At 34.0% G+C, this 15800-nt stretch overlaps 1 protein-coding gene across 10 annotated transcripts in view; it reads right to left on the reverse strand.

The window, feature by feature from the left end:
* LOC145266900 (coiled-coil domain-containing protein 125-like) overlaps positions 1-15800 on the reverse strand; it is a 99809-nt gene that overhangs the window by 78663 nt on the left and 5346 nt on the right. For 8 of the 10 annotated variants that reach the window (XR_013864789.1, XR_013864788.1, XR_013864787.1 and 5 more), the window contains exon 2: positions 15533-15623. Coding sequence is in view for 5 of the 10 variants with exons in the window: in XM_080122675.1 (XP_079978801.1) it covers positions 15533-15545 (13 nt within the window). In the remaining 5 variants the exon portion in view is untranslated. Of the gene's footprint in view, positions 1-5539; positions 6354-15532; positions 15624-15800 lie in introns of those variants that run through there. The other 2 variants (XM_080122673.1, XM_080122678.1) reach the window with 2 other exon arrangements.

The following is a 15800-nucleotide window of genomic DNA, read 5'->3' on the forward strand; positions in this document are numbered from 1 at the left end:
CTTACTGCAGAGTACAAACGGAGGAGGAAGGATGGTGATGAGTTTCTGAAGAAGAAGATAATATGTGACGAGATATGAGTTTGGCACTATGAGCCTGAGCCCAAACAGTAGTCCATGGAATGGAGGCATGTAGGCTCTCTAATGAAGAAGTTCAAGTTTCAGCAGTCCATGAAGAAGATGATGCTCACAGTTTTTTGGGATATGCAAGGCCCATTTAACATATCATTCCTTGAGAAAGGAAGCACTGTGACCAGTTCCAACTACTGTGAACTGCGGAAGCAGGTCAAAAAAGACAAAGAACAAACGTAGGGATCATAAGTCAGAAGGAGTCATCTTGCATTATGACAATGCAAGACCTCACACAGCAACCCAAAAGGTGCAGACCATCAACGAGCTGGGCTAAGAACAGCACCCTCATCCAACTTGATCTTTCCCCTTTGGACTTTCATCTGTTTGGTTCCTTGAAAGCGTTCATGAGCGGCAGAAAGTTTGGAAGTGATGATGAAGTCAAAAGTGTTAAAGATTTTTATGCTGAGGGAATACAGAAGCTTGTACACAGGTGGGAACAGATTATATAAATGTCAAGATAGATAAAACTTAGCAAAACAGCAAATTCAGACTGTGAACAGAAATAGAGACGAAATAATAAACTCCATCATAAGTGAATGCAACAAACTAGCTCAAAAGGAATATAAAAATTGACATGAGTGGGTGAGGAAAGAAACTGTGCAAATGACTGCACTTTGTACCTGAGAAATACAACAAGCACAAAGCAAAATTAGTATTGGAAAATTAAATTCATGAAATATGGTAATACAAATGGACAAACACATCCAAGTAAGAAAAATGGGTTTGATGATAATCAACAAGAAGGAAAAGTCCTGTCAAATAGTGATTTTCGACATCCCAGTAAATTACAGGGTGAAGTTCAAGGTGGTGGTCAAACTAAGTAAATATATAGATATTGTTATATACACGAAGGCTATGTATAACATGCTGTAATACCAATAATTATAGAAGCACTAGGAACAGTTCTGAAACTTTTCTAGAAAAGACTAGTGATAATTTAAATGAAAGAGAGGATTGGCACTATCTAAAGCATGATACTGATAAAAACAGCTGAAAAGTTTGAAAAATCTTGGAGTGCAGAAACCAACCAATATATCCTGACCCATCTAAATTGTCTTGAAAAGATTGGAAAGATTTGTTTCATCCAAAATGACAATTTTCTATGGACGAACTAAGAAATATGTGTTCATAGAACAATGAGTAATAATAAAAGACAATCATTGGAACAGAAAACAATAAGAATGAATAGTGAATTAATGAGATGTAGTTTTGCAAAGCAATATGCAAATCAGTTAAATTTAGGACATCGGTTGCATACAAATGATCTGTATATTAGAAAATATTGCTGTTCTGTTCTGGAAATGAATTTGTCATTTTAATCTCACTGTCAGTGAAATAAATAGCCCAACTTTATAAATAGAGATACAAGATATGTGTGTATGCATGTGTATATGTGTTTATGTGTGTGCGTGCATGTGTATGTGAATTAAACGAAAATTACATGAGCAAAGATTATTTCCTAGAACTCTTCATCTGTGGAACACAATATCGTGGGACTGTATCCCAGCTGTCTATAGCATGATCGGTTTCAAGTCTAATGTAAATAAGTTCTTGGTAAGCCATCCTCTCATATAATTAAGCTCTACTCAAGATCCACCATTTCTGATCACCATGATGTTGTCTCCTTGTCTACCTAACACTCATCCTTCAATGGCCTTCAGACCTTGATAAGCGGTGATCCCGCAAGTAAAAAACAAAAAATTAAATGTGTGCATGTGGAGAATAGCAAATGTAGACGCAAAGATTTTACATTGCTACAAAATACTTTGATGATAATTTTGAATTGGCATTGACAATATTTATTTACTGAATTCAAAGAAACATTTTTATATTTATCAATTAGACATAAAAAAATGATATTTATATATTAACTAAAAAAATACTCGTCCCAGGATCGGTAAAATCAATTCCCCAAACAGAACACGTTTCTATTTCTTTTATGTCCCGTTACAAAGATTAAAATCAAGATATAATGATACTTAACCGTATGTCTAGAATTCTTATTCCAATTCCAAGATCAAAATCCATGTTTTGATTCTAGAAAATGTCTAAGAATTAAAAAGTCTTAAAAAGCAATTAAAATTTGGGAAGTCTTGCTTAATTGGTGTCTAATGACTACAGAAGAATTTTAATGCAAATCTGAAATATTTGCATTTTTCGAATGGGAGGTTGTGTCAATATTAAAATGCTTTCCAAATATTCCAAAGAAACTAAAATTTGGGGGATATTTATTAATTGTTTAATACTGTTTAATATTGTAAAAATGTCATAAGAATTAGAGGTATCTGGAATTTTACAAATCTCGTCCACCTCCTTTGCATGAAACTAAAATTAAACTAAATATAGCTCACACAACCAGCAACTGGTAAATAATTTAGGAGTGAATTCTATATATAGAAATAACTCAATTAAAAATAAATTCTTAAAAACTTAAAAATAGTTTCAGCACATTAAATTATATAGGTCGGTAGATAATTAAATTCTACTGTTTGTTAAAGTCATTTTTTTTTTCGTTTTTTTTTTTTGTGATTTATGATTACTCGATTGTTAATTATTTTGCTCTTTTGCCATAAAGTTACTTACGAATTTGACTATCATTTTATTATTAGATCACCACGTATCAAGACCAAGAGCCACTCGAGGATATGGGTTTTTATTATTTGTCAAAAGATGAGTGACACTATAGAAGATCAAAGAACTGTTTGATTATGGGATAAGAATTTGTTGACACTGAATTTAAAAACAAGTAAATTCTAAACAGAAGGGAGACATTCTCACGGTAATGTGTTGGACCGACAGGAAGTTCCAGCAAAAAAAGCTATGTCCATGGAAATTCTGATTGACACTAGGTGAGAAAGTCATTTTCCGTATTTTGTTGTAAATATCTTATTAGGAAGAACCAAACCTTGGAGTTCAATCGAGCCATTTCCACAGAAATAATGAAAGAGTTATTTTGTTTTATGGGTTATCAATCCTTTTCAAGTTATTTATGCCGAACCTGGTCATTTTGGTAAAAGTTTTTATGCTTCAAATTCTTTATATCTTCAAATTCATGAAGTTTGTTTTGGTTGTTTTCTTTTATGGCGGAGAAGTTTGCTAGAGTCTGCAAAGGTCAACTCTTTCAACTTTGACCTCTTGGCAGCCGAATTTTCGCCCCAAAACTGATGTAAAAGCTTGCTGCATGTCTGAATACCCTTTATGTAAAATTTAAAATGTTTAGACCCAAAACTGGCTGAATAGTTTGCTAGAGACTGCAAAGGTCAAATCTTTTGAACTTTGACCCTTTGGCAGCCAAATTTTCGGCCAAAAACCTATTAAACGGCTTGCCCTAAGTCTAAATACACTTTATGTAAAATTTCAAATGTTTAGACCAAAAATTGGCTGAGTAACTTGGTAAAGACCGCAGAGGTCAAATTTTTTTTTAAATTTGACTTCAATTTTGATCCCTTAACATTTATTGTTTTGGGCTCAAATCAAATTAAGAATTTTGATTCATGTCCAAGTAACCTACATCTAAAATTTCAAGTGGTTAGACCCAAAATTGGCGGAGGATTTTGGTAGAGTTTTCAAAGGTCAAATCGTTGATCTTGGACTCCTTGCCGGCTAAATTTCTGATTTCGATCGAACCGATTAAAAGATTTTCTCAAGTCTTAATACCCCTTATGTCAAATCTCGAGTCTGTAGACTGAAAATTGGCAGAGTAGTTTGGTAGGGAAATGTACACACAGACAATTTCACTTATACATATATATATATATATATATATGATTACTTCATTTAATCACATGAATTAATATACAAAGATATAGTTTTATGCGTGAATTTTCAGTATTTACTTTGACAGTGCTCAATACATAGGTAGAGCTAGGTAGTAAGCTATGAAAATATATATGGCAATTAAGTTATGTAGTATATTCCGCGTTTCATTCTCATGAGAATTCGTTAGGCTTATGACAGACTTGTATATATATACATATACATATATATATATATATATATATATATATATATAATATAAAGCTGAATGTGTGTGTGTGTGTGTGTGTGTGTGTGGTCACGAATAGGCTCCTATATGGTTGACTATTTTAAAAAACTGATTATATATAATGATAGAAGATGTATTGGGACACAGGAATGGGTATGTTTGATCTGGCAGAACGGTGGTTCATCAAAATTGTGGGGGCTGCGTTCGTGCCTGGTCCACACAGTATGGAAATAAAAAAATTTTAAATTAAAAAAAAAAACGTTTACAAGAGTTTTTGATATAGATGTACATAAGAATACTTTGATAAGTGTGTTTTAACTTAAATAGGGATGGTATAATAAAATTGTGGGGTCTGCGTTCGCACCTGGCCTCCATAGAATGGAAATAGGCACAAAGTTTAATAAAGACTTTTCATATCTATCTGCGTAAGTATACTTTAGTAATTATGTTTCAGTTTGAAGAAATATGGTATAATAAAATTATGGGGTGTTCGTTCGCGCCTGATCTCCATAGAATGGAAATATGTTACAAAGTTTAACAAGGTTTTTTAATATAGATCCACAGAATATTGTGATAAGTGTTTCAGTGTGAACAGGTACGGTATAATAAATTATGGGGTTTATCTATTTTATTTTTACTTTCATCATATTTTGCTTTGGTTTTGATACCCCAAATTCGAAGCTATCTCATTACAGCCCTTCCATTTCATAACTTATCATACTTTCATAAATCAGAGTCCATTTTCTGTACGCTGTTTTTGAACCCAGTCAACGAGGGTACTTTTGCTAGTATGTATATACATATCTATATATATCTATCTATATATATATATATATATATATATATATATGTATATATATGTGTATATATATATGTGTGTATATATATATGTATGTATGTGTATATATATGTATATATATATGTGTGTATATATATATGTGTATATATATGTGTATAAATATATGTGTGTGTATATATATTTATATATATATATTTATATATATATATATATATATATATATATATGTATGTATGTATGTATGCATGTATAAAAGCCATAATATATACAATATAAAGTGAGAAGTTGAGATAATATACATTTTAAATACAAAATAAATTAAAATATGTTCAATGGAAGATACGCAAAGTTAAGACACCCCACCCCCATCTTCTAACAATGACAAGTAAGCAATTTGCTGACCGTGATGCCGGACTTAAGACGAGCCTGTAAGGTAATTACCGACGGAGCTGCTCAGGCATTTTTTAGGCCAGAGTGGTCTTCCTCTTAGACGCTGAATTTTCAGTCCTCACCTTGGCACGGTGAGAAGGAAGTAACTCGTGCAGGCATCCCTAGCAAATCTACCTGTCATCTAGTGATCGAAAACAGAAATTAGGATTTTTAAAAAAAAAAAAAAAAAAACTTACCTTCCAGGAGAAAAGAAAGATTGTAAATACGAATCACACGCAGGTAAACGCAGGGCGGAAGTCAATTTGTTTTTTAAAGATAATTTTCTTAGTTATTTGAACAAACAACTATTAAACCTTACGACATCCATATAACATTTTTGTTTGTAAAAACAACGAAAAATATTTATGCTTTAATTTTCTTATTGTTGTTGCTGTTGTTGTAGTTTTCAGTCGTCTCCAGACACATCGCTTCTTGGTAGGTCCTTCCGATTTTCTTTTTCTTAACGCCTCGTTGTTTACAACCTTGTTATTAAGTTAAATGCAAGCTGACCGGTTGAACCGGTATCGATAGTAGCAGAGAGCACCTTCCAAGTTGTCAGTAATAACTGGACGAACATTGCAGCCACTTAGTCCGATTCTACCCTGCAATTCCCTCGGATCTGCAAACGTTTTGCTCCGCTTGTTGTTGTTGTTGTTTTCTATTTTGTTTTTGTTTTTTTTTACCTCAACAACTGATTACCAGGTGTGACCCACGACGAAATTACTCACGAAATTATCTTCGTTGAACATTTGTGACTCTTTTTTCTTTTTTTCTTCCCCCCCCCCCTTTTTTTTTCTTTACAAATATGTGCTTAAATTATTGAGATTTCTTGCTGGTTGGTCTATTGTATTTGATTTTTTTTTTTTTTTTTTTTTTTCTATTTTATTATCTTAATTTTTATTTCTGCCCCAATAAATCCTAATATTAGCCGTTTTGAACTTCACTCTATAATAAAGAGCAATGTGTATTTATTTGCATATAAATTGCTATAGTTTTAAATTATTCACGTCCCACCCTTCCCCTCTAATATTATCACTTCCAGCGACCCCCTAGCGGTAATAAACTACCGCAGATTATTCCCCGTGGCCGTGAGATGTGATTCCATCATTACAACTCTCGTTAGCACGTGTATTCTTTTAGTTAATAAAATCTATATTAACGGTATACCAGTCTGTCCTCACTTTTTCGAATACTCTTTCATTTACTTCAATTTTATGAACTAAAAGAAAAAATAAAATGGACAGACCCCGAAAAAATTTGACGTCGAACAGTAACACTGCTTTGAACTCAGAAAAATTATATAAGCATTGGAAACTGACTTTCAGAAACTATTTAGCGACTATCAATAACGGCGAAATTGAAAACAGCCCCCAAAACTTCTTTGTTTTAATTAATATCATTTCGGTCGCTGTCTACGAGATAATGAGCGATGGCACAGACTACAATAGCGCGATAAATGTCTTTGACTCTGCTCACATCAAACCAACTAACATAGTGTACAATAGACACAAACTATTACTCACGAACAAACAGCAACCGGCACACACCATTAACGCTTTCATGTAACAGTTGGAAGTACTCGCAAAGTCGTGCGATGTTCAAGCCGTAACCGCTGAAGAAAACAAAAGACTGTATATTCAAGATGCTTTTATCAGTGGCGTCTCTTTCTCCTCAATTCGACAACGCTTGCTCGAGAAACCCTTCCTCACACTACAAGAACTCTACACAGTGACCAGATGACTGGAACAAATAGGAAAACATTTGGAATATAGGAAATATAAAAAAAAATGGACATTGGGCTAAAGTATGCAAATCTTCCTCTTCTAATGCTGCCGTATTATTTAATCCCGATTCTCCATCCCCTAGTCTTGCCTGACTAGGAACAGAAGCTAAAGACATTACATTCAGTAAATGTGAAATAAATAGACATTTGGTAAATGCAACGGTAGATTTGAATAGCGTTGAAACATTTCAAAAATACTGGCACAAAACTGAAACTCTTTACTATACCTCAACAAAAACTATAGCTCTGGCAAATCCTAACTAACATGCCAAAAATATTGGCGAAACAATTGTAGACATTAAAAAAATATATAAAACCCATCCTGGCATGACAGTAGAAGTGATTAAGGATCTCTTTATCAACATAATTATCGAGAAAGACATCCTAAAAAAATACAAAAGCGTGACTGAAATTCGATGGTTTTGGGATGAACTATTGATAAGAATAACCCTTTCCCATCTTTAAACGTTCCTCCGCCTCCTCTATTTTCTCACCTTGCCCCATGTACAATCCCTATTGGCACAAAATCATGCCATTGCTGACAATAAATTCATAACAGAGGAGACTGCTAAGATGTTCAGAGAAAGCATAATAGAACCCTCTTTGTCTCCTTGGCGAGCTCAAGTTCTGGTGACGTCTAATGAAAATCACAAAAAAAGAATGGTCGTTGACTACAGCGATACAATAAATAGATTTATAGAACTGAATGCCTATCCTATGCCTAACATCAATAAAATGATTGACTACATAGCATATATTTGCAACACTCAACCTGAAGTTCGACTATTACTAAATACCAATAAGCCATGCTAATTGGAAGTACACAGCATTCAAAGAAAGTGGCAAACTTTATTAATTCACTCGTCTCCTTTTTGTATTACTATATATATATATATATATATATATATATATATATATATATATATATATATGTATAGGTCATGTTATATGCTACTTGTACCATGTAACCCAGTACTACCTGCCTCATGGTCGGGTCACCGGCGACTAAACTGGTTCCCCCACCAGATTTGTTTGGTGAGGAGGGTGGCTAGTCTCCCTGAAGGATTAAAAACAAGACCTTGCAAAGGGCGAATGAACCCTTTTTCGGGGTCAACGGCCAACTAACACTGTGTGTGTTTGTGTGTATGTATGTGTGTGTTGGGGTGGAGAGGGCTCCCGTAAGCCGTGGTGAAGGCAACCTTTCTAGGAGAAGAAAATCTCTGATTTAAAAAACAAGAAATCGGGAGACCAGTACCCGCATTAAGCTGGTCTGCAGTTTAACTTGTTGCTAGCTATCTTGCTCTTGCTTGTTACTGGATCTCAACATTTTGAACCGAGAGAGAGACTTGGCTGTCATACAAAGCTAAGACTGTAACATCATCTGTGTACAGATACTCCCTCAGGCATTTGTCTATTAAAATGGTCCTGTGGCGATGGAAGTCATTTTTGGGCTCATGGACTTTAAGTGTCTGAGAGAGTGGAACTCATCTGATAAGACGTTGCAATCATCATATATGTGCATATATATATGTATGTATATATATGTATATATATATATATGTATATATATATATGTGTGTATATATAGTTCATAAAATTGAAGTAAATAAAAGAGTATTCGAAAAAGTGAGGACAGACTAGTATACCGTTAATATAGATTTTATTAACTAAAAGAATACAAGTGCTGTGTGTTCTTGATGAGAGTATGGAATCACATCTCACGGCCACGGGGAATAATCTGCAGTAGTTTATTACCGCTAGGGGGTCGCTGTATTGCTACCTCTAAAACAAGTAGATTAAATGCCTGACTTGCTTACGATAAAACTGAAATGCATTTCTGTGGATTTAATTTGGTAGTTTATGTTTTAATAGAATTTTGAAAACATTATTTTTGATAGTTCAGACATTTTTATTTCGACGACGACGACGACGACGACGACGATGACGACGATGATGATGATGATGATGATGATGATTAAGTCACGTGGACAAAAGAAACACATAGAGAAGTGATTACAGGAGCACACAATTAGAGATTAAATTTAACAGTAAAACGCAATGGAAGGGAAATAATTGAATTTAAATAACTTGAGTTACTTCCCTTGGCATAAATTCAAATCACCATTTTGCTTCTCTAGTCGGATCATAATAATTAATAAAAAATGTTCAGATCCGAATTTAAATACAAGTGATTTCGAAAATTACTGATCCATTATCAACCTGTATTTTTCACTTTTAACTAATAGGACTTGATTTTATTTTACCATCAAAACGGAAGACACTTAACATATTCTATGTTTTCCACTAATGTTAAAACAGACAAAATTCTTACAAATGCGGTTCCTATTTACAGTGCCTCCCCACAGGACAGAGTTAGACACCAGGGTCGTTTTTTAATATGGAGAAAAGGAACAAAAATTAAAATTGTCTTAGTCGTGAAAGATTTCTCCTCCACTAACAGAGAACAAGAAATTGAAGTGCAGCGTCTGAAGATAGATACTACACTTTGATCTTGTCCCGAAGGCCAGCGGTTGCTAATATCATTAAGAGTTATATTTCATCAAAAAGAAAAATTACCCTAACCCCAAACCAAACACTAAACCTAACATTAACCCTAACCCAAACATTAATTCTACACCTAACTCTCACTCTAACACTTACTCTAACCCTCATCCTAAATCTAACCATAACCCTCATCCTAAATCTAACCTTAACCCTCATCCTAAATCTAACCTTAATCCTCATCCTAAATCTAACCTTAATCCTCATCCTAAATCTAACCTTAACCCTCATCCTAAATCTAACCTTAACCCTCATCCTAAATCTAACCTTAACCCTCATCCTAAATCTAACCTTAACCCTCATCCTAAATCTAACCTTAATCCTCATCCTAAATCTAACCTTAACCCTCATCCTAAATCTAACCTTAACCCTCATCCTAAATCTAACCTTAACCCTCATCCTAAATCTAACCTTAACCCTCATCCTAAATCTAACCTTAATCCTCATCCTAAATCTAACCTTAACCCTCATCCTAAATCTAACCTTAACCCTCATCCTAAATCTAACCTTAATCCTCATCCTAAATCTAACCTTAACCCTCATCCTAAATCTAACCTTAACCCTCATCCTAAATCTAACCTTAATCCTCATCCTAAATCTAACCTTAATCCTCATCCTAAATCTAACCTTAATCCTCATCCTAAATCTAACCTTAATCCTCATCCTAAATCTAACCTTAACCCTCATCCTAAATCTAACCTTAACCCTCATCCTAAATCTAACCTTAATCCTCATCCTAAATCTAACCTTAACCCTCATCCTAAATCTAACCTTAACCCTCATCCTAAATCTAACCTTAATCCTCATCCTAAATCTAACCTTAACCCTCATCCTAAATCTAACCTTAATCCTCATCCTAAATCTAACCTTAATCCTCATCCTAAATCTAACCTTAATCCTCATCCTAAATCTAACCTTAATCCTCATCCTAAATCTACCCTTAATCCTCATCCTAAATCTAACCTTAACCCTCATCCTAAATCTAACCTTAATCCTCATCCTAAATCTAACCTTAATCCTCATCCTAAATCTAACCTTAATCCTCATCCTAAATCTAACCTTAATCCTCATCCTAAATCTAACCTTAACCCTCATCCTAAATCTAACCTTAATCCTCATCCTAAATCTAACCTTAATCCTCATCCTAAATCTAACCTTAACCCTCATCCTAAATCTAACCTTAACCCTCATCCTAAATCTAACCTTAATCCTCATCCTAAATCTAACCTTAACCCTCATCCTAAATCTAACCTTAATCCTCATCCTAAATCTAACCTTAATCCTCATCCTAAATCTAACCTTAATCCTCATCCTAAATCTAACCTTAATCCTCATCCTAAATCTAACCTTAACCCTCATCCTAAATCTAACCTTAACCCTCATCCTAAATCTAACCTTAATCCTCATCCTAAATCTAACCTTAATCCTCATCCTAAATCTAACCTTAATCCTCATCCTAAATCTAACCTTAATCCTCATCCTAAATCTAACCTTAATCCTCATCCTAAATCTAACCTTAATCCTCATCCTAAATCTAACCTTAATCCTCATCCTAAATCTAACCTTAATCCTCATCCTAAATCTAACCTTAATCCTCATCCTAAATCTAACCTTAATCCTCATCCTAAATCTAACCTTAACCCTCATCCTAAATCTAACCTTAACCCTCATCCTAAATCTAACCTTAACCCTCATCCTAAATCTAACCTTAATCCTCATCCTAAATCTAACCTTAACCCTCATCCTAAATCTAACCTTAATCCTCATCCTAAATCTAACCTTAACCCTCATCCTAAATCTAACCTTAACCCTCATCCTAAATCTAACCTTAATCCTCATCCTAAATCTAACCTTAACCCTCATCCTAAATCTAACCTTAATCCTCATCCTAAATCTAACCTTAACCCTCATCCTAAATCTAACCTTAATCCTCATCCTAAATCTAACCTTAATCCTCATCCTAAATCTAACCTTAACCCTCATCCTAAATCTAACCTTAATCCTCATCCTAAATCTAACCTTAATCCTCATCCTAAATCTAACCTTAATCCTCATCCTAAATCTAACCTTAACCCTCATCCTAAATCTAACCTTAATCCTCATCCTAAATCTAACCTTAACCCTCATCCTAAATCTAACCTTAACCCTCATCCTAAATCTAACCTTAATCCTCATCCTAAATCTAACCTTAACCCTCATCCTAAATCTAACCTTAACCCTCATCCTAAATCTAACCTTAACCCTCATCCTAAATCTAACCTTAACCCTCATCCTAAATCTAACCTTAACCCTCATCCTAAATCTAACCTTAACCCTCATCCTAAATCTAACCTTAATCCTCATCCTAAATCTAACCTTAACCCTCATCCTAAATCTAACCTTAACCCTCATCCTAAATCTAACCTTAACCCTCATCCTAAATCTAACCTTAACCCTCATCCTAAATCTAACCTTAACCCTTATCCTAAATCTAACCTTAACCCTCATCCTAAATCTAACCTTAACCCTCATCCTAAATCTAACCTTAATCCTCATCCTAAATCTAACCTTAACCCTCATCCTAAATCTAACCTTAATCCTCATCCTAAATCTAACCTTAATCCTCATCCTAAATCTAACCTTAACCCTCATCCTAAATCTAACCTTAATCCTCATCCTAAATCTAACCTTAACCCTCATCCTAAATCTAACCATAACCCTCATCCTAAATCTAATCTTAATCCTCATCCTAAATCTAACCTTAACCCTCATCCTAAATCTAACCTTAACACTAATCCTAAATCTAACCAGAATTATAATCCTAAACTTAACCCTAACCCTAAATGTAAATCTTACCCTAACTCTAATTCTAAATTTACTCTAACTCTAACCTCTGCTCATGCATTAACTGTAACTTAACTCTCACTCTAATCCTAAACCTAACACTAACTTAAACTCTAACACTAACCCTAATATTATCCTTTATTCTAACACTAAATATAAACCTAACTAAAACTCTAAATAAAACTCTAACTTTTACTGTACCTCCATCCCTAATCCTAACTCTAAACTTAACCTTAAGACCTTAAGACTAACCCTAACACTAACTCTTACCTTAACTCTAACTCTAACTCCAATCTTGCTCCTTAATCCTAACTCTAACCATAAATCTTACCATAACTCTAACTGTAACCCTAACCCTAACCCTAATCGTAATCTAAACCCTAACTAACTCTTACTCTAACCTTAACCCAAAATCTAACATTAACACTAAATATAACCCTAAGTCTAACACTAATCCTAGCTCTCATCATAACTCTAACCTTAACCCTAACCCTAAAACTAACTCTAACAACTAACCTAAGTTCTAACACTAACCCAAACCATAACTCTAAATCTAACCCTAACTCTTACTCTACCACTAACACTAACTCTAACTTGTATCTTACTAGAATTCTAATTCTAACCTAAACCTTAACCTTATGAATAAACCCTTACCCTATGAATAAACCTAACTACAACCTTATCCCTAACTCTAACTATTATGCTAATTCAAATCATAACCCTAACTCTAACTCTAATAATAAATTTACCATAACTCTAGCCTGTACTCTAACATAACTTATAAATCAAACACTAAATCAAACCTAACTTTTATCCTAAACCTAACTCCTAACTTTAACACTAACCCTAACCCTAATCTTAACTCTAATCTTAATCATTACTATAATCCTTACCATAACCTTTACCCTAACCTTAAACCTAACCCTAATCCAAATTCTACTTCTAAATCTAACCCCAAACCATAACTTTTAACTGTACTCTAACATTAACTGTGACCTTAACTCTAAATCTAACTTAACTCTTATTCTAGTCCTAACCCTAACCCTAAATCTTACCCAAAACCTAATTCTAACCCCAACTCCAACCCAAACTAACCGGTACAGTAACATTGAACTTAATCTACACAATCACTTACCTAATACTAACCCTGACTCTAACCCTAAGCCTAACCCTAAATTTAACCTAACACTTACTCTAATCCTTATTCTAACTCTAACCACAACACAATCCCTAACTTTCACTATAACTTTTACCCAAACTCTAACCCTAATCTTAATTCTAACCCTAACAGTACCTATAATCCTTATCTTAACCCTAAGCCTAAACCATAATCCTCACCCTTAAACTAACTCTAACCCTAACCTTAAACTAACTCTCACCCTAACTCTAATTCTAACCCTAACTCTCACACTATTCCTAACACTAACCCTAATTCCTAAGTCAAATCCTATACACTAACCCTAACCCTACCCCTAACTCTAACCCTAAATCTAACACTAACTCTAACCCTAACAAGAACCTTACCACATACTTTAACTCTAGCCTTAACCCTAGCACTAACTCAACTCAACCCAAACTCAAACTTTAAATCTAACCTCAACACTAAATCCTAACCCTTAATCTAACTCTAGCCCTAAACTTAATCCTTACTCTAACCACAACTCTGACCCTAACTTTTACACTAACCATGACCTTCACTCTTACTAATACTAAACCTAATCCTTAATCTAACCTTAATTCTTACATAAACCCTAACACAAACCCTAACTTTAATTTCAATTCTAAATCTAACCTTAATTACCAAACTACCCATATCGCGAAACCTAACTCTAAACATAACCCTAGCCCTACCTTCAATTTAACCTTAACCCTAACACTACTCTAACTCTCATCCTGTAATCCAAACTCTAACATTAACTCTTACTCTAACACTAACTCCAACTCTAATCTTAATTATAACCCTAACCCTAACTTTTACCTCATCACTAACCCTAATACTAACCTTAACTCGGACATTATCCCTAACACTAACTCTCACTCTACCTCTAACACTAATTCTAAATTTACCCTAACTTTAACCTGTACTACAATATTAAATGTAACCCTTACCCTAAATTAAACCTAACTCTTTGCTTAACCCTAATCATAACACTCCCTCTAGCCTAAGCCTAACTCAAACCCTAACCATTACCCTAACTCTTACTCAACCTTAATCCAAAACCTAACTCTAACCCTAACCCTTATCTTATCTCTAAACTTTATCCTAACCCTTACCCTAACTTTAATAAGGTAAAAATCCAGTTCCCCAAAAAGAATACTCTGAATTAATGTAACAGAGTATGGTGACTGTATGCAAATGTCAAGCCGTGTGCGAAATGACGTCACCATATGGAAAAGAAAAATACTATAAAAGAATGCACAACTGGATGATGTTCGAGAGGACAGAGCTCAGAGAGAAGAAGCACGATCATGTTTTATTCAGGAGAGTACCCTGAAATAAAAAAAAAGGAGTTGTGTTATAACCTGCTCTATGTTCCTTGTGACGTACTCTTACTTAACACTTGTGTACTACTTACATTAGGACCAACATAATATTTGCCTCAGTCAAGAAGGATTTCTCCTTCACTTACTGAAACCAGAATAATGAAGTTTAGTATCAGAATAGAAACCATACTTTGATTCTAGTCAAAGGGCTAACAAGGTTTCGTCTGTCAGTGTGTCTGTCATGCTTAATTTTGTAAGTGATTTTATTTTGATTTTAAAGTAGCATTTTTCGTATGTTTATCATACAAAACTTTTAAATTACTTTTTTTGCTTGTCTGTCATGCTTAAGTTTGCAACTTAAACGTGTTTGTATTTTTAAATGAATACCAGTATATCTTGATAAAAGCATTTGAATCTGTTTTAAATGAGACAATAATGTTTTTTTCTGTTATAAGCAAAACTAGAAACGAATTTGTTTGTTTTAAACGAGACAATAATGTTTTTCTATTAAAAGCAAAACCAGAAACAAAAACCTTACCCTTATTCTTCATTTTCCGAGCACTTTATTAAACGAAATGGTAAAATCTCATTTGAAAATCAATTGTTAGTTTCAGTCTTGTTTTTCAAACCTGTTAAAAATAAACACAACAGTGTCAGCCATTAAAGATTTTTGAAATGTTTGTTACAATTCTTATAATACCAAAACTTTTGTTTAGCCGTGTGACACAAGCAACAATACAATGAACATAAAAGTTGCTAAGTTGTATAAAGTATTCTCCTTCCTTCTCTATTTGTTAGTTTTCCTT

This window comes from Euprymna scolopes, chromosome 42 (assembly GCF_053919585.1).
Source record: "Euprymna scolopes isolate OS-2025 chromosome 42, ASM5391958v1, whole genome shotgun sequence".
Classification (NCBI taxonomy): Eukaryota; Metazoa; Mollusca; class Cephalopoda; order Sepiida; family Sepiolidae; genus Euprymna; species Euprymna scolopes.